Here is a 22,015-nt window from a genome sequence, read left to right on the forward strand (position 1 = left end):
CACAGACAAATCCAAAAAATAAGAAAGCATTCACTTCTTAAAAATGCATGCCACCTAAATTCTTGGAATTTTGTTCTCTTTTGAACGTATCACAAACGTGTTTTCTTTTATTTGAAAATAAACTGGAAAGTGGGGAAAGAAATCAATTTCTACACAAGGTACATTGATACTGAATCGCAATGTCAAGTCATCATGTTTCCTAGATTTATTTAGTAGACAAAATATGAATTCAGACCATCTATCCCGAAATTAATGAACTTGTAAGAATTAAATACCCAGTTTAAAAAAAATGTATTAAACATGCTAGAGACATACTGCAATACGGCAACCTCTTAAAGGAAGAGTTAAATATCAAATCTTTAAAAATAAAAGTTCGAGATGATAAACATAACCCTTTCTTATCAATAAAAAGTTATGCAATGCCATAGAATGCCCACGTTAGTCTTTTATTTGATAACAAATACGTAGTTAAAGCACACTATCACCACATTTATTAAAATTACTACCAGAGAAGCTACAAGCGTAACGCAAAGAAATCAAATCATCATGAGGCTGAGAATGCTGGAAGCACTTCACAGATCTCTCAGTTAGCTGAAAACTGCTGGGCTCCTTCCATTCGATTTACACAAATCAACAGGGAAAATGTCTGTCACTGAAGCAACCCGCTCCTCTTACCGAACGCAATCGCTAAAATATAGAGAATCACACAGCCAACAACAGTGCCCCAAGTCGTTTCCAAGAAAATTATAATCAGGTGGCATCTTGTGAGTCAATGTACAATGTTCATACCAAATAGACCTACAACCACCACACCAGCAGTGGTCACCACAGTGGCAGTGCTCAGCATGACTCCCATTTGCAGCAGTTGATTCTGCTTCTCATCCAGCATAATGTTGATGTAGTCCTCTGTGTCGTCGACATACTCCCTCAACTTCATGCATCCCAAGAGAATAAATAGGCAAGTCAGTCTTGTGGAGAAGAGAAAACAAAGGAAAGAGAAAATTGGAATTGACCCATGAACATGCCTAACTAACCAATATCTAAACAAGAATTTACCTTTAGATAGAGATTATGCAAAAAAGACAACCAATTCTACACGTCTTATAGCAAGCAACATGTCACAAGATGATTAGCTTCATCTAGTTCCACAATGATAAAAGAGGAATAATGTAGGGGATGAAGACACATAATTGGGGGGGCAAGGTCAGGTGGGTTAGGCCATGAAGGTTATGCTTAGTGTAAGCCAAAAGGTGACGAGTCAGATTACAAATACTGAGCTTAGTATGGGTTGTAGCTAGTGGGATTCTTCAGGTTTTAGGCAAAGAGAGAGCCACAAGATGGCTCGCTTCCTTGACTAATGATGGAAAGGGAAACTCCACCAAAGTGACCAATTATTCAAAATTACTAGACCCATTTAGTTATGATCACATATATTTTCCTTCATAGTAGGGACGATTCTGTCTGAGTTCATGATTAACATGTGCATCATGAATTTTGTCAAGTCATAAACAATTTCTAAGAAAATATGTGCTCCGAGGTTTCCCGCTTTTAATATTGGTCGTAGATAATAAATAAAAGATAGCAAAAGCTTGACAGTTGGCAGTGAAAATGCATAAACATACATGAGAGAGTTTGTTAAGAGTGCCATCAATCTGCACAAAGTAAGCCTCCAAAAGCATCTCCAGCTCCTCAATATTAGGCTTTAAGACTCCTAAGCTTTCTTGACTGCTTTCTGTTTCAACTCCTAACTCATCATCCCTTAACATGCAAAATTTCATGTAAAGCACTTAATAATCTTAAATGGCTTCCATAAGAAATTTCAAAAAATAAAATAAGCTAAAATTCTATAGCACGGCACCCTTATAAGACCGGTCAAATCTACACATTTGAACATACTTAGTCGTCTATTTTAGGTAGTTTGTGGTTGGTTATTTGTTGAGCTGCACTGCTTAGTAATCCAATATAAATAAAAACAGATAGTGCTAAGTAGCAACCAAACCGAGTTCAAAAGATGAATTACTTCAAGATAATAGGCTTAGAACCCATAAGATGGGATATATCCATCAGACATAATTATTTAATTCATGCAGAAATTAAGAAAATTTAATATACAAAAAAATACAACTCAACACTTTTGTACACTGGTTTCAAAACACCATTATTTGATTTTAAATGCTCAAATAAACAAATATATATATATATATATATATATATATATATAAGGATTAGATATATATGTCAGAAGAAAAAAAGGGCAATGAAATTAGTACTTTGACGAACTCATCAAACTAAGTATGAAAAGTGTCTTGATATGCTGAGATAGTTTATTCTATAATTTTCATTCTATTTGCTGTCTTCTAAAAAACCAACAATCACTCACCCATCTTCCTGCTCAGATGCATCATTCTCCAAGTTAATCCTCGAGGAAGATTCACCAGCTCGCTGATGAGCAAGTTTGTCTGTAAGATACATCTCAGCCATGTCCATGTCATCGTCAAGTAAATGTTCCAGTTCATCTCTGACCTGCATGTAAAATACATAGTAAACATAATTAAAATCCAAAAGGAATGAAAAATGATCAATGCTTCAGAAGCAAACAAAAGAACTAAGAATCCATGGTAAACATCTAAACCATATGAAGCTGAACAGGAAAGCCCCCAACAAAGTAGTGTCCTTCTCGAGGGTGAGGGTGAGGGTGAGGGTGAGGGTGGAGCATATATATCAGGTGGTAAAATTGATAGCATCAAGAAAGTAGTATTGAAATATACATCTCAAAAAACTAAATTTGCAGCATATTGGCAGTAAAAATGTAACATGTATCTTTATTAACTTCAAGAAATCTAGTTAATACAATACCTTTTGCACACGCCCTGATAATGCCACCAAGCGACTCTTGATTTGTCTGACACGCTCAAGATTAAGAGTACTAATTTTCGAAGTCAGTTCATCTAAGGCTGGATAAGCTTCTTTTTCCAAGGTTAGTGTCTGAATAAAAGCGAAAAGAGCATTGTATGATGAATAATTGAAACATTCTACCAATATGAAAGTGAAATAGTATAACATCTAAATTGAACTCACTATTGAAGGTATAAATATACTTCCTATGGAAAAATGCTTGCAAGAACCAGTGTCTGACTGGTTAGAACATTGACAACACATTTCAATGAATTATATCATCTAAGATGATGATATAATAGGTGTGAAACTATGACAAATACGCATATCAAACGAGGGCGAGGTAGACCAAAAAAGACTTGGTTTTCAATAGGAGATAGAGCTCAATGGCGTAAAAGGATCCATATAGCCGACCCCACTTAGTGGGATAAGGCTTGGTTGTTGTTGTTGTTGTATATCATCTAAGATGATTCACTTGTACTGAATATATAATTAAAAGAAATTGAACAAGTAAGATGTCTTCCATGAAGAGACAAACATAATGATAGATCTTATGAAATAAAATTTGGCAAGCTTTAGCTGACCAAATAAAGGAAAGGTGCAATTGTCTAAAACGATAAATAGAAATAAGAACACAAACTTGTTAGTAAAGACAAAAAATCTCAGTAATAGGCAAATAATTCAGAAAATGTAAGTCAGGAAGCAGGTGTCTTTATTCCACAAGAAAGAACATTAGCTAAACTAACAGGAGATACAGGCAACATAAAGAATCAGAATGCAGGCATTTACTGCAAGGAAAAAGATGTATCAGCCAACCAGTAGAATAATACGAAAAATCAAGAGGAAAGCAAAAGAAAAAAGATTTACTGAGAAAAATTAACCCAGTAAACTGCTTAAGTAAATAATAATGATAATAATAGAATACCAACAAAGTTAAACAATCTTAGTAGTAGGCAAATAACTAAAATGTAAATGAATTAGACACCAGTCTGAATAGTCTGGATAATATGAGTCAGGAAGCAGTCATTTTTACACCATGAGAGAAAACATTAGCTAAACAACAAGAGATATATGTAAACATAAACTGCATCAGAAAGCAGGCATTTACTCAAGAAAAAACATGGATCAGCAAAGAAAAGAATATAGGAAAAATTAAATTAAGAGAAAAGTAAAAGAACAAAGACATAATGAATGAAATTGACATGGTACATGGCCCATGTGGCGTACAATGCAAAACAGTTTCTTAAGTATGAAGCACATACCAATATAGGTAATAAAACTGAATCTACTTTCTTTTGCATAAATTTAACAGTTATCATAACCATATTGCAACTAGGGGTGCAAACGAATCGAATTGAGCCGAATAATATAAAAATATTGATATTTGAGTTCGAGCTAAAAAAATATATGTGATATTCGAATTCCATTCGAAGCACGAAAATACAGATAATTTTGGCTCAAACTCGGACATAAAATTTGATTCGAATTGTTCAAACCTTGATTCAAGCAGAATCAAACTATAATTTGAAATGACTTAAATTCGAGTTCAGTTAAAATTATTTGAACCTTAATTTGAGTATATTTAAATTAAAATTGTGTAAAAATAATCAGAATTCAATTCGAATTCGGCTCGCGAGCGGCTCATGAACAATTGAACAAAATATTATGGGTGAATTCGGCTCGAAAAAATTATCGAACATGGTCGAGTTTGGCTTGAATTCAATAATTTTGAATACGAATGAAATATTTTTCAAGCCGGCTCGAAAAGCTCATGAACAAGCTCAATTCGTTTGCACCCCTAATTGCAACTACTATACCAGCATCTTCCTTTTAAATCCAATTGCATCCATGGTGACAACTAAAAATTCACCCTTCAGATGTTTGGAGCGGAAATGCATAAGAGAAGGTATGTTATGTTGCTGTTGATTTTGGTTTGTATATTATCATTTTTATGTCCTCAAGAATCACTATTGGTCGGCATGGCAAAAATGATATGCCCACACATCATTTCTGCTGCCACAAACCTATACCATGTCAACACAAGTACCATTCAACAAGAAGAATTGTCTTCCCATGAGCATCTTTCAATTTTGTTTGTTGATCACAAGGAGATGCGCTACTAGAGAAAAAAAAAGAAGGGAAGTAATGACTGGAGTACCAACAATTACAAAGAAGAGTGATGTCCAAGCAAGAAATTGATAAATTTCCATATCTATATCTTGTACTTGAGTCACAGCACAACAAGGATACAACTTGTGAAAACACCAACAAAAAACTGATTGGACCAAGCAATTTGTAAAAACTAGTCAGAGTGCCTGATTTTATAAAATCGATCGGAATGGTTACTTGTATAAAAAAATGGAATGGAGCAAATGGCGAGAGGGAAACATTGTGATGCTTCAACAATTGAAGGAAGTGTTGCGAGGGGGGGGGGGGGGGGGGGGGGCACAAGTAGGTGGTGAAGCCAAAACCAACAAGGAAAAAGAGGAGAGACACACCTATGAAGGAATCATGAAGGTTCTCCATTCTTTGAGGCCAATCTCTTGGTTCATTCACTCTTCGGCAAAAATTTTAAAAAAACTTTGATAAAACATCAACATATAAAACCAAGAGAAGTGGATGCAATATGATTATGATAACTACAAAAAAACATACAAGAGAAGTGGGTGCACATGTGTTATTAATATTGGCAAGATCCACAAACCTTAAAGAAAAATAACAAATATTGAATCTGTTTTTTCTGAAGCATAAAAAGTAAACAATGAAAAATCAAAAATTTTATCCCAAAAAGTGAAGTTCTTGGAGAATCTTGAAAAAAAAAAAAACTGCCGAAAAAATCCAGTTGCCATTGTTTTAATACCACATGAAGACCTCCAAGAACTTCATTTCTACGATGTTATTTTATGCATTTAGGAAAAAAAACTCTAGACAAAAATATATGACAGAAAAAATTATCATAAGATTGCATTGCAAGAATCACACCTCTGATTCAAGGCACCTGCAAGCAGACTCAAGACAGACTTCAAGTGCTCTGAACTCAAAAGGTACCACGTTGATCCTCCCATCACCTGGGACATGTAACCCGAGCTCAGGGCTGCCTTCTGGTAAACCACCAACAGGAGAACCATTTTGTTTAGATGCATCAACTCCATGTCTAGATGCAACACCGTTAACAGGGAGCGAAGGAGAGTATGGTGATGCATTACCCATAGCGTCCCCATCTGTATCACTACCCTCACCAGCCTATATAAAGATAACAATGATCATGGTCAGATTTATAATTCCAAGACCAGTCACATATAGCTCAAGAATAAAAGTACTTAATAATTCAGAATTAGCAAGTTTAAAAATCCACCTTTGATCAGTTTATGCACTAGACGAACCTAAAGAAATCAATAATCATAGTTACGCGATATGGTAATCCAACGATTATTGAAGAATAAAATCAAATAGGAAACTGGACAAGTAACTACTACAAAACCGAATCGAATCATTCAAACATAGGTATAAATCCTAGACAAATTTCTACTTTTGCATCCAACAACCGTCAGAGTAGGATCAACAGATTGACATATAAAAGAAGAGTCAAAGACCTCCTGCTGAGGAGCGCCATAAGAACTGAAGACTCGGGACTGCAGGTCCTGGACGAAAGGGGCAACCATGGGGTCCTTCGAGTTGGGCACGAGCACCTCCGTGGCGGTTATGATGGCCTTAATGTGCTCCAGATTGATGACGATGGCGCGTTCTCGGCCAAGGATGGTGGACGATCGAGGACGCGCAGATCTCGGCCAGGTAGGCCCGTCCGCCGCATGATGGAATATTTCCCGACCTCCTCATGGTACGACCTTCCGGAGTCCGACACCACCAGCCACGCCCGGTTAACGGTGCCCTTCCGACGCCCCGCCGTGCCAACAGCTATGCGGTGGTGGATGTCCTCATCCGGCGCAGGCTTCGGCGATCTCATCGTCGCCGCCGCCACCGCCGCCGCTTCCGTCGAGTGCTAGGGTTAGAATTTATCGCGGTGGTGGAGCGGCTCCGATCTCTGAGGGCTTCGTTCTCAGCCAAAGAATTAAAAAAAAAAAAAAAAAGGAATCGAACGACACCATTTTCTATTTTTGCGGGAAAAATAAATCCTGGATTATTCTTAAACAAAAAAACTCTTACAGCATGATACCCGAAGACTAATGGACTTCATGAGCGGGGACCACAAGAAAGCCTCCTGGCCATAGGAAGGTCAAACGTGGGGTAGCTGTTTTGGCTGCTACTGCCGGCACGTAGTTGCGTACTCTATTATTCGACTTCGTCAAGATTCAAACCCTTGCCCTCTTCTACAAGTCTGCTTCATCGTAACCAACTCAGTTATGCTCCGACAGCACTTTAATTTCTTCAATTGTACCGGTGAAGGTGTGATTTGTATGGTGTTGTTTGCATTTGCTTCTTTCTACATTTGGTTTGCTTACTTTACATTTGGTGAAAGTGTTATTTGTGTTTGCATTTTCTTCAATTGTACTGGTGATAGTGTGATTTGTATGGTGTTGTTTGCATTTGCAAGACTGTATTATGTTTTTTCTACTGGTAAATGACAACAGTGTGTCTTGTTTACATTTGCAAGTCTATATAGTATATGTTTTTTCTTGACTACCTCTTAATTTGAGAGCAATCCTATTGGTGCATAGAGCATCAAAATCGAATCTATATTTTGATATTGATAAAAAATTAAAATTAAATTTTGTTTATAGACTAATGAATTGATCTAAGTGTGCAAGTAGCACAACAGGGAAGTCCTAATTAAGGCTAGACAAGGAAGTCCTGGTCGATGAAATTAGACAAGGAAATCCTATTTGGAAGGACTAGGTGGAACTCTTGGTAGGTCGAGGACATCGGCCAGAAAACCCTAAGGGTCGAGGACACAGACAAAAAACCCTCGGAGTTGAGAACACTAGGCGGAAGTCTAAATAGGTCGAGGACCGAAGATCTAACAAAAAGTCTTGAGAATTAAGATCGAGCTGAGCAAAAGTCCAAAGCAGACCAAAATTTGACACTAGGTAAACCCTCTCAAGTGAAGTAGTAAGGATGCGCTCTCGAAAACAGAGCAATATGCGTGTTATATATGAAAATAATTAAAAAATACTTAGTTATAAATTTTAAAATTTATTGGACTTTTATGCAAAAATACAAATAAAAGGGCAAAAGGCCAAACTTTTCTTTCTTCATGACTTTTTCTTATGTTTTTCCCTTTAAAACCTCTCTAACCCTAATCTCCCCAAATGATTTCATTTCTCACCCTCAAACTCCTCACGCCGTCGTCGTCCTTGCTCCCTCTATTGTTCATCGTCACCGCACGTCGTCGCAGCCGCCGCACATCGTCGCAGCCGCCGCACGTCGTCGCAGCCGGCGCACATTGTCGCAGCACTACCAACATTTCACAGCAGCAAGCGCGAGGGGATATTAAATTGAGGTGGAGTTTTCTTGTTTGATCTCTTTCGATCTCCTTTCATACATGATTAAACACTTTAATTGAATACTTTTTCCTGATGTTTCTGTTGATTCGAAACTCAACCAACAGTCCAGATTTCCTTAGCTCTTCGTGTTTGCTCCTTTTTTGTGTTATATGATACAAATCAATTACCTGTAGTCTATAAACTGTTGTTCATTTTATTTGTATTCCAACATAAGAAAACATAATTCTTTTATTCTTGTTTGGTCTAAAATGTTATTTCACATACGACTACCTCTTATAAATCAACTTACGATTTTTTTATGATAACAAATATCAATAATTTCATTCCGTTAGAAAATAATAATAGATTTCATGCTTCTATATATAGATCCTTATGGTTTGATTTTATCCATTCATATTTGCTTGTCCTTTTTATATACAATCTGTTATTGTTTTTCCAAAAGTTTAATCGTGAAATTTAAAAAGAACAACATAAATTATTACGAGGAAACAAAGAATAAATGAATATCAGAAATAAATTATATTTATGAAATTCTTATAATTGAAGCAAGCAACATAATCATACAAGAGAGTTTCGGCTCAATGCTCATAAGAAGATATATAGTTTCTCAACCAAGTCAATAAAGAAATAAATGTAACCCTTGTACCATGGAACTTCACTTCTATTAGTTATAAAAGACATGAAATTAATTATATTATAGTAATAATGAAATAACTCTCTATAAATATAGAGTGTTTTGCTATGCAGCTTGAAAAGAGCTTTTGAGTCTTTCTGTGAGTGCATAAACTTTGACCAAATTGAGATAAATTTTTCCTCATGGGATGAATTGCAGATCGTTCATCCTATTTTTGTGTGAGGTATTTTTCAGGTGGATTATGTGTCATTCACTCTATGTATGTGTTTGTATATATGCATTCACATGATGTATTCTATATTGGGTGGATTGTGAGTTGTTCACTCCTTGTATATACGATATATCTCTTTTGGGTGAATTGCAGGGCATTCACTCTATCTATGTATGTATAGATGCATACTTATGAGCATTCACATGGTGTATTCCATATTGGGTGGATTGTGAGTTGTTCACTCCTTGTATATACGATACATCTCTTTTGGGTGAATTGCAGGGCATTCACTCTATCTATGTATGTATAGATGCATCCTTATGATGCAATTTTATTACGAGTGGATTGCAGGTCGTTCACTCTGTTATACGATGCATCTTTTTCAAGTGGTTTGCAGGTCGATCACTTTGATATTTTTTATTTATACATGATGTGTTTGTATTAAGTGGAATGTAGATTGTTCAGTTTTACCTAAACACACATTTTAGATGAGTATATTATATGTTGTTCACCCACTCAATAAATCATATTGAATGGTCGAATAAAATAAGATAATAATGGGAACGGATGATGGTAATTAAGAAGGGAATAAAAGATGAAGACATGGAAATGATAAATGATAATTGATGTTGTTGCCCTCTTTAATAATATTTTCATATATGTCTTTTATATTTCCACTGTGCACTTTGTGCTCACTTTTCTTTTTTCCTTTGACCTCCAAATTCGCAAACTTGAGGTGATTTTTGAGATTTGGTCAATAAAGTTGGACGATTGTTCAGAGATACTCAACAATAGTTATGGAGACGGTTTCTTCAGAGTCCATTCAGTTTATTTTATTTGCATAGTTAGCTACTTATACATTTTGTTATTTCGGCATGGTTCATTTCATTACCTGCACGAGGTCAATTGTCACTCTTCTGCAAAAAGGTGGATCCGCCACCTTAGCGGCCCCACACGGTCGGCCCCATGACCATCTGTGAGGAGGTAAATCGAGAAACTGCAGTTGGTCACGACGCATAAAAATTATTTAAATAGTGGTCAATTGTCACTCATATCATGGTATGGTAGAGTCAGATTTTAGAGTTGAACATTGTCTACATCATATAATAAAGTATTGCATATTTATGTTCGTAAAGTCTATGTATCCTTGTTGGGTATTATTTATGGATTTTGATGTAGGAATGAATATTATCCGAGCAAGGAGGCTAACTTCCATAAAGGGATGGAAGTATTCGGGTCGTGACAATGCATCGATCCAACTTAAGGATTATAGGAAAGCAAAAGTTAAGACCGGGTAGCTAGAAAACTATCATTCATACTCTTTATATGTATGTTTTACTAACTCTGTGATGTATGGACTTAATATTGGAAACTGGTCCAGAACAAATATAGGCACTGGATGGGATCCAGGTGCCTAGAAGGGTTCTAGACGCTAGAAAGATTCCAGGTGCCTGGATGGGTCAAACACAAGCTGGACCTTGAGGTGGACTCCAGTTGGTCACTGCACGTCAACATCATGAAGAAGGATAAGTCGCAGCGAAACAAAATCTAATCCAATAGTCTTCATGTTAGCATTCTAATCGCTCGAAAGGAATCGAGGTGCCCGGAGGTGGATACTCACCGACAAGTCAGATCGGATAAGCATTGATGGAGGCGCTCGAAAGCAAATCCAAGCACCCGGAATAGTCAATCAAAGAAGCTCTTGAGCAACAGCCAAGGAAGGAGTTCCAACACTTCTCTACTTTCAATCCGCGCCAAAGTTGTGACTTCGAGACCCCGCTCAAGCTTTAACAACACAACAAATGATGTGATGTCACTACAAGCTCAAACGAGCCTAGCACTTAGTAACGCATAATTAATTACATTTTTATTTTAATATTCATTTCTTTTGTGCCGAATTATTTCAAGAGTCAGCAAGGTTGTTACTAAACCCCATCATTGTAAAAAGAAACAAACTGTCGTCTCTTCTGAGAAGAAGGTTAATAGTGATTACCCATCGAAAGTAGTCAGACTAATTGCGGGCCTTAGAATAATAGTCACGCAGCTATGAACCACGTAAAACCACCTTGTCTCTTTTCATTTTTATTGTCTATCTTTCCGCGCTACACGACCCTATTATTCAAATGATTTTCTAATGTATACAAAGTGCACTATTCACTCCTCTCATCTAGCACTTTCTCGATCCAACAATCAGTATCAGCGCGGGGTGTTCGAAATTAGTACAACCACTAATTGAGTTTGTTTTCTTCATTATTCGTTTTTCAATTTTTTCATTCTTTGTCAAAATTGGTGCAATCATCTCTGATAATTTTTTTTACTTTTTTAAATTGCTAGAAATTGATGCAACATGACTCGAGCGATTTTTCCTTCGGATACTTTATTCTTCTCACGTTACTAATCCAAGACTAAATCTTAAAACATCATTTATTATTATTCTTTGTCACACTCGTCATCTAAAATCTTATATCCAAATCTTTTTCTTCTGCATTCATATAAAAGATTACAGTCTTGATCATGAGATGCCTTCGCACCAGCTTAGATGTGAGATTATTCTTTGTTTGGAAAAAGAGCGATAAAGTTAAACCATTTCAAATAGTATCATTATATCCATTGAAATTACAAACTATTGATACATGAATAGAAAAAAGAATCTCGTAGTGTTCAATTTACCTCTTCACATATGATCGTAGGACCAACCATGTAGGGTTGCCATTGGAATGGTGGATTCCACCTTTCTTTTATTGAAGTGAATAGAAAAAGAAAAAGAAATATACTCTTAGTGTGGAAGGAGCACCAATGTGACTAGAAGAAAGAAGACGAAAGAGTTTAAGAGTTATGTCTTTCTAGATTGATTTTAAAGAATTTTTTTATATTCTCTCAATTGTACATAGTGATCGATCTATATAGAGTTTAGAATCGAAAACTAAGATAAGAAATTTTTCAATGGACACACTTAAGTCTCATGTTTTTTTAAACCCATAGTTTGAAAATTTTTAAATCATATTTTTTAGTCTTGCCATACTATATTTTTTTTAGACTTATATATAATCATTTTAGAAATTAAAATTAACATTAAAAATAGTTTTTGAGTTTCACTTTATTCCTACTCAACATATTTTTTAAAAAAATTAAATGGTAGTTTGGATGTATGAAAAAGAATATTATGCAATTTTAATAATTTTAAAACTAGGGGCAAAACTTAAATAAACTCTGAAAGCAAACATTTATGAATTAAGCAAGCTTTAGTTATAAAATTTAAGATATTTTTTCACAGGACCCACTTCAATTTTAGAATTTCCTAAAGTACATATCATTCTTTTATATTTTTCAAAAACCTTTTATTGCGCTGCCTACCTCTAGAGCCGTGAATTTGAATTGGGTCTGTCGGATTGATCCAACCCATTACATAATTTAGGTAAGATGAATTGAAATTTTATCAATGTGTGTTAACATAGATTGATCCGCCTACACCCGTGGCCTGTGTGGATTGACCCCCGTGACAGACTTAAGTTGGCTCGCAAATTGAAAATTTTTATTTTTTTAAAATTTAAAATTAAAGTAAAAAAACTCAATTGACTAATGACATATCCATCTAAATTATAATCCAAATTTAAAATTTTTAATTTAATCCAAATTTAAAAATTTTAATATGTTCTTTATTTTTTTTATTTTTTAAGAGGCCCGTGAATTGACATGCCTAACTCACAATCTACTTTAGATTGGATTGAAAATTTTCCAACCCACTAAGTTGATAAATCAACCCATCTCATCCCATCGATGAATTTTTGATAGGTTAACTTATCCCATAATGAATTGATCCGTTTGACAGTTCTATCTGTCTCGGAACCTGACTTGAAGGTGCATTTCTTTTTCAAAATATCTTTTTTCTTTAAAAAAATAAAAATATAAAAAAAAATTCCTCCGTCGCTGGGCCTCACAGAGGCACTCATCGAGTAGTCACGCCCATGGCCGCCCCGTCCGAGCAACCAAGCCCCGTGACCAGCCGCGCTGCCAAGCCGAGCGAGTCTTTGGAAAATTCTAAAACCCAAGTGCGCCCTTCAGAAAAATATACTGTAAAAATTATAGAATTTAGGTTAATTAATGATAATGATTTAGTAATTAAAGATGATATAATTAAAATGTGTTGATAAAAGATTATAATCGATAGTACATTTCAAGGAAATAATAATAAAATCTTAATAGTACGTGCAGGATACTGCCCTCTAACCTCAGCTTGAATATATATTGATCTCAGGGAAACATGCAAAGAGTAGTTCAGAAACAAAATGGTGACTCGAAATTCTCGATCACAGATCCTTTTTTTCTTTCGAGTTCCCGATTAACTAGTTGAACTAACTGGTCCGGTCCGTGGAGCTAGCCGATCTGGTCCTGTTTTCGATACACTGCCGTCTAACATCAGCTTGCATCTTATGTTTGTTTCCAGCTTATGATAGTTACATGTTTATCGAAACAAGTAGAGAGGATAGTTCAGAAATAAACAGGGTCTGGGAGTCCTAGACTATAATAATGAACACAAACTGCATCAAAGTAAGCTATGGAGTTGCGAAAATCTTGACTTTGAGAATGCAAAAAGGAAATGTGCATTCATGCACTCACTTGAGCTTCGTCTCCCTTCTTTGCGATTGGGCTAGTGCTGGCCTGCTCTGCCTTTTTCTGAGCCCTAATTAGGGCACGCTTGGCACGGGGCCGCATCTCCCGGACATTGCGAGGGGGCATTACGAATGGCTCCACAGGACGATCAGTAAACGGGTGCTCACTTCCAGAGAATATCCTGAGCTTTCGGTCTCGGTCCTGAAGGGATGTTCAAAGAGTCAAAAAGGATACGAGCATGCAAGGTTCATCAGTCATGGAGATTCTAAATGCAACAAGATAAGAGTAGGAAGAATTCACATAGTGAACAGTTGAAATAACAAAATTCTACCGACAGGAACCAAGTAGTGTTCTAAAGCAGTGGCTAGTGAGGCTCAGGCAAGGGAGGGAGGGCAGCAGGTGGCAAGAGTTTTCATAGGCAAGGTGAGGAAGGTGAGGGTAGTTTCCAGATTTTAATTCTTCCCACCCTTCTTCCCCTCATCCTCTTTCCTTCAACCACTTGCACAACTTCAACAAATTGTACTTCCCACTCGGCCACTCCACTCTCCTCTACCTTCCTCCCTCTCCTCTAATTTCTTCTACCTTTGATGGAGGAAGACACAACCTTATTACATACATATTACACATCTCACAACAGCATATTCCATTTTATTCACTTCTTTGTGTCGGCAAAAAGCAAATAACCATATACAACTCATGATGATAATTCAGCATCAATGTAGGAAAAACTATACCATCAAATACAATTACAGTCCGGAAGATAGAGTTTATAAGCACATCGGAAAAGGAGACCTAGTGTGTGAGTTAGTTATAATCAGGTTCGATAGAATGGTGTCAAGTTGGAAAGTCAATAAACTTCAAAACCTTTTAATTTAGTGTAGATCTAATAATAATTGAGGACTACATGTACCATATCTCCAAATGCAAATTAGGGCAGTCAAAATATCAGGAAAAAAATGAATGGTTCTCTGGTACTTGAAAATTTTTCAAGACATGACCACTAAAGGTAAAAGAATATCTTGAAGCAGGCAGTCTTCCGATATATGGCTGACTAATTTTTCAGACTTCCATGAGAAACAGCTTTATAAGGACTTGCGACATTTATGGGCATAGTCTAGTTCACAATAGACTAGTTGGTGATAGATACGAAAATCAAATAGCAACTCTAAATAAGCAACACTCAAGAATCTGTACCGATTCGCAAGGAGCTTATTCTACTCTAAACAGAAATCTCTATCTGAAAACAAATTATGAACTTAATACAGCTATTTGGGGTTGGATCTGCCAAGTACAACTAATTTCTAAATATTTTTGCTTCTAAATTCTATCAAAAAGACAATACAGCAGAATATGCTCCTAAAAGAGCAATTTGTAAAGTGATCTTCAGCTTCTCAGTAGGAAAACATTAGCAGAAAAATAATCGAAAGCAACAATTTGAAGTATTCCGTTCTCCAGGATGCTGATGTAATAAAAGTGAAAATTAGACAAAAGCATAACTTACATCACGTAGTTTGTTGCGCGGTAGCATGCGGAGGACAGCTTTTCGAATCACTTCAGTAGGATCTTTTGCTAGTTGATCCTTCAAGCTTCTTTCTTTCAGGTGACCAACGTATCTGTGAACATATATATTCAAAGTTAGAATACTCAGGAAAAAGAAAATATCCAGAATTAACTTACCATGCACCATTTTGATGCATACCCAGTGTGCCAACGGTAGAACTTGTTAGTCAATTTCCTTCCTGTAACACAGATGTCTTTTGCATTAAGCACAATGCACATATCTCCATCTTCCCGATATGGTGTATATGTCGGTTTATCTTTGCCTTGAAGTACAATTGCTATTTGAGATGCCATCCTCCCGAGGACCTAGTGCATGGACAATTAGTTGATGGCTGGTTGTCTAACACATTCATCAATTTGGTGGCCAGTTTACAAAAGAATATGAGATTGCAAGACACCAGGGGTAGAAAGTACCAACCTGGCCTTTTGCATCAAATATGCGCCACCGCAAACCCTCTAAATTGATCCTCTTCAGTCCAGCCAGAGCTTTCTAGGTAAATTGTCAATACAAAGATTAGAGAAGAAATACAACCGTTTAGTGCATTTTATACCAATGATGATAAGAAATAGGGAAAAGAAGTACTAACATCACTTAAAGCCATCCATTAAATCGAGTACCTGAATTAACATACCAAATCAATCCGTATTGATGTGTGAGAAAATGTCTCTCTATCAATGAATCAAGGATTTGGTAAATAAATCATGAGAGGGAATTGGTGTAGCAGGATGAGATCTATGGTTGTGGGAAGATGGGGATATGATACTATGCTGTTATTGTTGTTGTGACATGAGGAAGAACTATGACAAACAATATAAAGGTAGCCACTTGAGAAATAATTAGAAGACCAGTTCTTTGAAAAGAAACAATATATTTTAAAATGCATCAAATTTTACTTGGAAAACAAACATGTAACTTCATTATAACACCAAAAGGTAAACCAGTGTATAGCATTTCCCAAACTTTGAAAACCCGCTGCTCCCTCACCTGATACAAACTTGAGATTTGCCCTTATTTACATCCCTGTAAGAATGTCTAACCATCTGATAATCATCCCTATCTTCGAGGATTTTTGTGTACCACAAGAACTTAGATGAGGATTTATCTGAAGATAACTACAAATTTAGGTTCTAGAGGTTTTGATAAAGAAATCTAGTACGAAAAGGGAGAAAAACTGGAGGAGCCAACCAAAAGTCTACGGGAGTTCGATCCACAAACACAGGTAAGGCAGTTCCCAATTCACAGTCCATGTTCGTGAAGGATCAAAATCTTTGATTAAACAAGAAGACACCTTTGAATTTAACTTATCAAAACATGAGACTTTTTTTATTACTCCACCCAAAATTCAAAGGCAGCAGGTGTTTATAGTTCAAATTGGCATTTGAGAACCAGAGAAAAAGATTCCATGACTAATCATTGCATGCATTCTTTTAATGCCATATCGATTAAGATTCTATTTCAAAATAGCATCCAGAAGTTGCATAATTTATCAGAAATTGTGGGAAAAGGGAAAGAGAACGATCGCCATATTTTGATCAAAAAGGCAATACTACAATGATCAGGCAGGTGTTTGAAGCAACTTTTTTCTTAATAGGTACAGTAAAAAAAGGGAAAATATAACAGATTACTTGACCAAAATGTACTTTTGATTATGAACTTTTCTGTCATAATCTTCCGATATGGAATGAGTGCAAGCGATAAGTAAAATGTTCCACACGTTATAGAGAGAAAACACCCATCAATCTACAGCAATAACCAAAGATCAAGATAAGACCTAACTTCAAGAACTTAAATTTGTTGTGGTAACATTAATTAGATCACTAAACTAAAGCACGCTAAATCTCGAACGATAAAAAAGATGTCATTTTATCTATTGTAGAAGCAATGAAGTACAAAAAATGCAGAGAGAGGTACGACCATCACCTTTAAGTTTCCTGTAAAAGGCTGAACAACTGAAGCCATCGTCGGTCTCTGCAAAAAAAGGTGAGGCGAGGAATCAGGCGGGAGCGTTGGCTTAGTCGGTGGAGTAGAGACGATAAGCACGAACTGAGAACCAAGAGAGGGTTCAAGTTCCACGACAGATCGTCGGAAGTACGTCGGGACGGCGATCGTACTCCGTCGCGTCGGAGGGACCGAAGCTCGGCGGCGGCGGCGGGCTGAGAAGGGGATAGACGTCGAGTGGGGGTGATTAGGGATGCGCTTTTGGTTTTGGAACTAGGAGAGAACCCGGTTCAGTCGAACCGTAACACTCATCACTAATCATTAACTTTCAGATCAGTTTTCGCAAGCACACTTGGGTCAAACTAATCTATCTCTTATTTCTACTGTTTTATTTTTTTTTATTATTTTATGAATTAAAATTCTTCATAGCGATTTTACATGATCAATTCCACGATCATTTATGAAGAGATAAATTATTGAAAAATTACAGTTGATCACAATGAAGAAGGACATTATCTCAGCTTCATCAAAATTAAATTCTTATACACTTTAACAAATTTGTTCCATCGTAACTAATTCAATTATGTTCGAAGACTGTAAATTAAAATACAATACTAATCAATTTAAGCAGATGGATCTAAAAATCGACATCATATAATCAATAAGAGCTTTGGTTACAAACTTACTTTAAGATCAGATCCGAAGAAACGAAGGTAAGAACAGAACGTCGAACCACGTTGTCGCAGAAGACGATGAGGACGGTTGGAGCATTGGCGTGCAGTAGTTGCCACAACAATGGCTGGAGCGGGCAGTGTAGCAGCAATTGCAGGAGAAGAGCGACAAGGAGCATATTCGTGGGAGTGGAATTGCGGGAGAAGAGTTGACGAGGAGAGGATGAGAAAAAGAAACAACAACCTTAAATTTGATATTTTTACTATTAAATCAATTAGATATTTAATTAATTTTTTTATAATAAATTGATAATATATATAATAAATAAATATAATTAATTTATACATTTTAAATTTTAAAATAAATTTATATATTTTAATAGGATACTTTGATGAGGATTTAAAAAAAATATATTTAAATTATCCTATTTAAGTTAGGTATTGATTGAATCAATGAACAAAGACTTCAATTTAAAATCTATAGTTTTGAAAATTACTGTGGCGTTTTCTCATCAACTTCTCCACTTGCAAATCGTCGTCGTCGCCTCCTCCTCAAGCCGTCGTCGCCGCCTCTGCGCACGCCACCAACGTCGCTTCCTTAGCTGTCGTTGTTCACGTCGGAGCCCAACCATGAGCCCCTTTTTCTCAATGTCAAACCTCATGAAATATTGCAGTTCATTTTGATTTCGAGCTACATCATATGAACGTAAAGATTGCATTTCTCAATGAAATATTGAGAAGTTTATATATATAGTACAATCAGAAAACTTTGAGTCTGAAAATTTAAAACACCTAGTATGTAGATTAAAAAAAGCTCATTTATGATTTAAAATAGATATCCCATCAATGGTATTAAAAATTTGATCAAGTGGTCATCTCATTTGGATTTAGAGAAAATTTTGTTGATCAATACATATATGTCAAGTTAGTGGAAGCATTTGTTATACTTGTCCTGTATATGGATAACATATTGCTTGCGAGTAATAATAAGGGTTTGCTACATGAAATCAAATCATTTCTATTCAGTCATTTTGAAATAAAAGATCTAGGTGAAGCATCGTTTGTATTAGGTATACAGATATATCATAATCGTTCAAGAGACATTTTTAAATTTTTACAGAAAGTCTATATTAAAAAGGTGCTTATAAGGTATGACATATAAAACTATGCACCTAATGACATACCAATCTCTAGAGGTTACAGATTCAGCCTGCAGTAGTGTCCACAACTTGAACTTGAAAGAAAAGAGATAGACCAACTCCCTTATGCGTCAGCTATGGGAAGTCTCATGTATGCACAAGTATGCACACTCTTCCACTTCATCTTCTTCCACAGAGATCGAACAGTTAACGCTGCAGGATAAGGACAATAACTCTCCAATCAGGTTCCTTGTTGTTATTTGTATATTTTTATATGTTAAATCATGTTCCGTTAAAACTAGATCCTGATTAAATTTAGATTTCTAATTATTCAAGTTCTTATTCGGTTTATAGAACTTATACGATTTAGGATTTATAAATTCTTTCAGTTAGTATCAAAACTTAAGTTCTGTTTCATCATATTTCATGGTTTACAAGATCGCACTTACCATGCAATTGATGGCATATTCGTTCTAAGTTGAATTTAAATAATCGATTGGTGACCACCAATCAATGGTCAATATCAACAATCGATTAATGAGTTAGATATTGAACACATAAAGGTTTATGATCAATTAGCAAAATCGATTGGTTAACAACAATTAATTGACACTCATCATCAATCGATTGATAATCTTGAAGTCACATATGTATACTAGCTTTCGAATTGATTGAGGTAATCGATTGAGTGATATCAATCGATTGGCATATGGTATCAATCGATTAATAAATTTAATTTTTTTTGGGTCTATCTACGCACGTGTTACTAAATTGAACTATTGTGTCGATCCAAAGGAAGACATATTAGATAGATTTAGTGCATTTTGTGTCGATAGATGTATATATATACTAAAAGTAATTGGCCCAAAGGAAGACATATTGTGTGGCTAATTAAGGTTGATGTAAGTTATGAAATATAACTCATATAAAGTGTCAAATTATGTGCATAATAGGTCGGCCCAAAGAAACGTTTATTATGTGACCAACTAAAGTTTGAGTTATTTCAAAAAGTATCACTAACAAATTACATTTTAGTCCAAAGAGTAAAATGCAATGTTGTACTTGATATCTTATAAAGAACTCATTTATATGCTTTATTTGCATATTTATATATGTTCTTGGCATTAATTAAATCGTGAGTTTACATAATTTTCTCCCTTTCATTATTTGTTTCAAATTGCTAGTCTTAATCACATCCCCACTTTAACTGATTCTAATTTTGCTGAATGGAAAGAGTATATTCTCGTAGTCTTAGGCTGCATGGACATGGATTATGCATTGAGATATGATCGCCCTACACCTCTGACTAGTGCTAGCACCATAGAGCAAAGGGCTGAATTTGAAAAGTGGGAGCGATCAAACCGCATGTGTCTAAGTATCATGAAGCTTTCCATATCTGACACCAATTAAAGGCTCTATTATTGAAGGAGAATATGCTAAGAGTTTCCTAGCCAATTAGCAGGACCGATTTATTGCAAACGAAAAGGTCGAGACTACCACACTTCTTTCGAAGTTGGTAACTATGCGATATAACGGCAAAGGAAATATCAGGGAGTACATTATAGAAGATGTCCAATATCACCACAAGTCTGAAAGCACTTAATCTCGAAATGTCTGAATCTATGTTAGTGCATTTCATCTTGATGTCTCTGCCTGCACAGTTCACTACTTTTAAGATTTCATATAATACTCAAAAGGACAAGTGGACATTAAATGAGCTTATAGCTCAATGCGTGCAAGAAGAGGAGAGACTGAGATGTGAGACACTTGAAAGTGCTCACTTAGCATCTGATTCCCGAGGTTCGAGCAAGAAACGGAAAAGGATCAATAATAAAGGAAAGGAAAGCAAACTACAGATTTCGGAAGTGTTGGCCATAAGGAGCACAAGAAACAAGATAAGAAGTCCACTTATTACTTCTGCAAGAAAAAAGATCATATGAAGAAAGATTGCATTAAATACGCCAATTGGCGTTTAAAGAAAAATAAACTTCTCAACTTTGTTAGTTCAAAAGTCAATTTGGCTATTGTACCCGCTGACACTTGGTGGATAGATACCGATGCTACTACTCATATAAGTGTCACTATGTAGGGTTGTCTCAGGAGTTGTCTTTCACTTGATGGTGAAAGATACATCTATATGGAAAATGGAAGAAAGGCTAAAGTCGAGTCGATTGGTGTTTTTAGACTTTGTTTAGGAACTAATATCTTTTTGGATTTAGAAAATACATTTATTGTACCATCTTTTCGACGAAATTTAATTTCAATTTCTTATTTGAACAAATCAGGTTATTCTTGTTTATGTGGAAATAAAATTTTTAATATTTTCTATAATTCAGCATTGGTTGGCAATGGTTCCTTGGTTAATAAACTTTATAAATTAAACATCATAACTCCTATGGTTGACAACGTAATTATGCATAGTATAGGTATAAAATATAAATTGACTAATGAGAATTCATCAATGTTGTGGCATAAGCGTTTAGGACATATATCTAGACAACACCTAGAAAGGTTAATGTCACATAGAATTCTCGATTCTCTTGATATGACAGACTTTGATATCTGTATTGAGTGTGTTAAGGAGAAGACAACTAACAAAAAGAAATAAAAGGGCAAGTTGTGGTGATGTTTTAGAGCTAATGCATACAGACATTTGTGGATCATTCCCTAAGGCATCTTGAAATGGACACACATATTTTATTAGCTTCATAAACAATTACTCTCGATTCAGCTATTTGTGCCTCATTCATGAGAAGTCATAATCTTTAGATATATATGTTCAAAATTTTCAAAGCCGAAGTGAAAAATTAACTAGGTAAAAAAATTAAAGTCGTCTGATCCGATCGTGGAGGTCAATATTACGGTCGATATGATGGATCAGGTGAACAATATC

At 35.7% G+C, this 22,015-nt stretch overlaps 1 protein-coding gene and 1 pseudogene across 5 annotated transcripts; both read right to left on the bottom strand.

Annotated features, from left to right (window-relative positions):
• Positions 1-579: 579 nt before the first annotated feature.
• On the bottom strand, positions 580-6,972 carry LOC141846048 (magnesium transporter MRS2-F-like; annotated as a pseudogene).
• A 6,605-nt stretch (positions 6,973-13,577) lies between these two features.
• LOC141846419 (uncharacterized) lies at positions 13,578-17,537 on the bottom strand. Of its 5 annotated transcripts, none has more exons than XM_074734461.1 (6): positions 17,419-17,537; positions 17,295-17,342; positions 15,792-15,863; positions 15,513-15,679; positions 15,315-15,426; positions 13,578-14,014 (listed from the first exon to the last, which is right to left on the bottom strand). In XM_074734461.1, exons 2-6 carry the CDS (start codon positions 17,331-17,333, stop codon positions 13,808-13,810), a joined length of 597 nt encoding a protein of 198 aa, XP_074590562.1. In that variant the 5' UTR covers positions 17,334-17,342; positions 17,419-17,537; the 3' UTR covers positions 13,578-13,807. The 5 variants fall into 5 exon arrangements, with proteins under 5 accessions (XP_074590562.1, XP_074590564.1, XP_074590563.1 ...); XM_074734463.1 differs by having other exon boundaries at positions 15,792-15,859; positions 17,426-17,534; XM_074734462.1 differs by having other exon boundaries at positions 15,792-15,859; positions 17,419-17,534.
• Positions 17,538-22,015: the final 4,478 nt, after the last annotated feature.

The sequence above is a fragment of the Curcuma longa genome, chromosome 15 (assembly GCF_044706935.1).
Source record: "Curcuma longa cultivar G26 ecotype Majalengka, Jawa Barat chromosome 15, ITB_CL_G26_1.1, whole genome shotgun sequence".
NCBI classification, from domain to species: Eukaryota; Viridiplantae; Streptophyta; class Magnoliopsida; order Zingiberales; family Zingiberaceae; genus Curcuma; species Curcuma longa.

What these genes read in the sequence shown, in the direction of transcription:
- LOC141846419 (XM_074734461.1), bottom strand. Translation starts at nt 17,333, where the DNA reads ATGGCTTCAGTTGTTCAGCCTTTTACAGGAAACTTAAAG. An exon ending in TTCTACCGTTGGCACACTGG is followed by an intron (nt 15,427 to 15,512) that starts GTATGCATCAAA and finishes ATATGTTCACAG; the next exon opens with ATACGTTGGTCACCTGAAAG. An exon ending in CGCGCAACAAACTACGTGAT is followed by an intron (nt 14,015 to 15,314) that starts GTAAGTTATGCT and finishes ACATCCCTTCAG; the next exon opens with GACCGAGACCGAAAGCTCAG.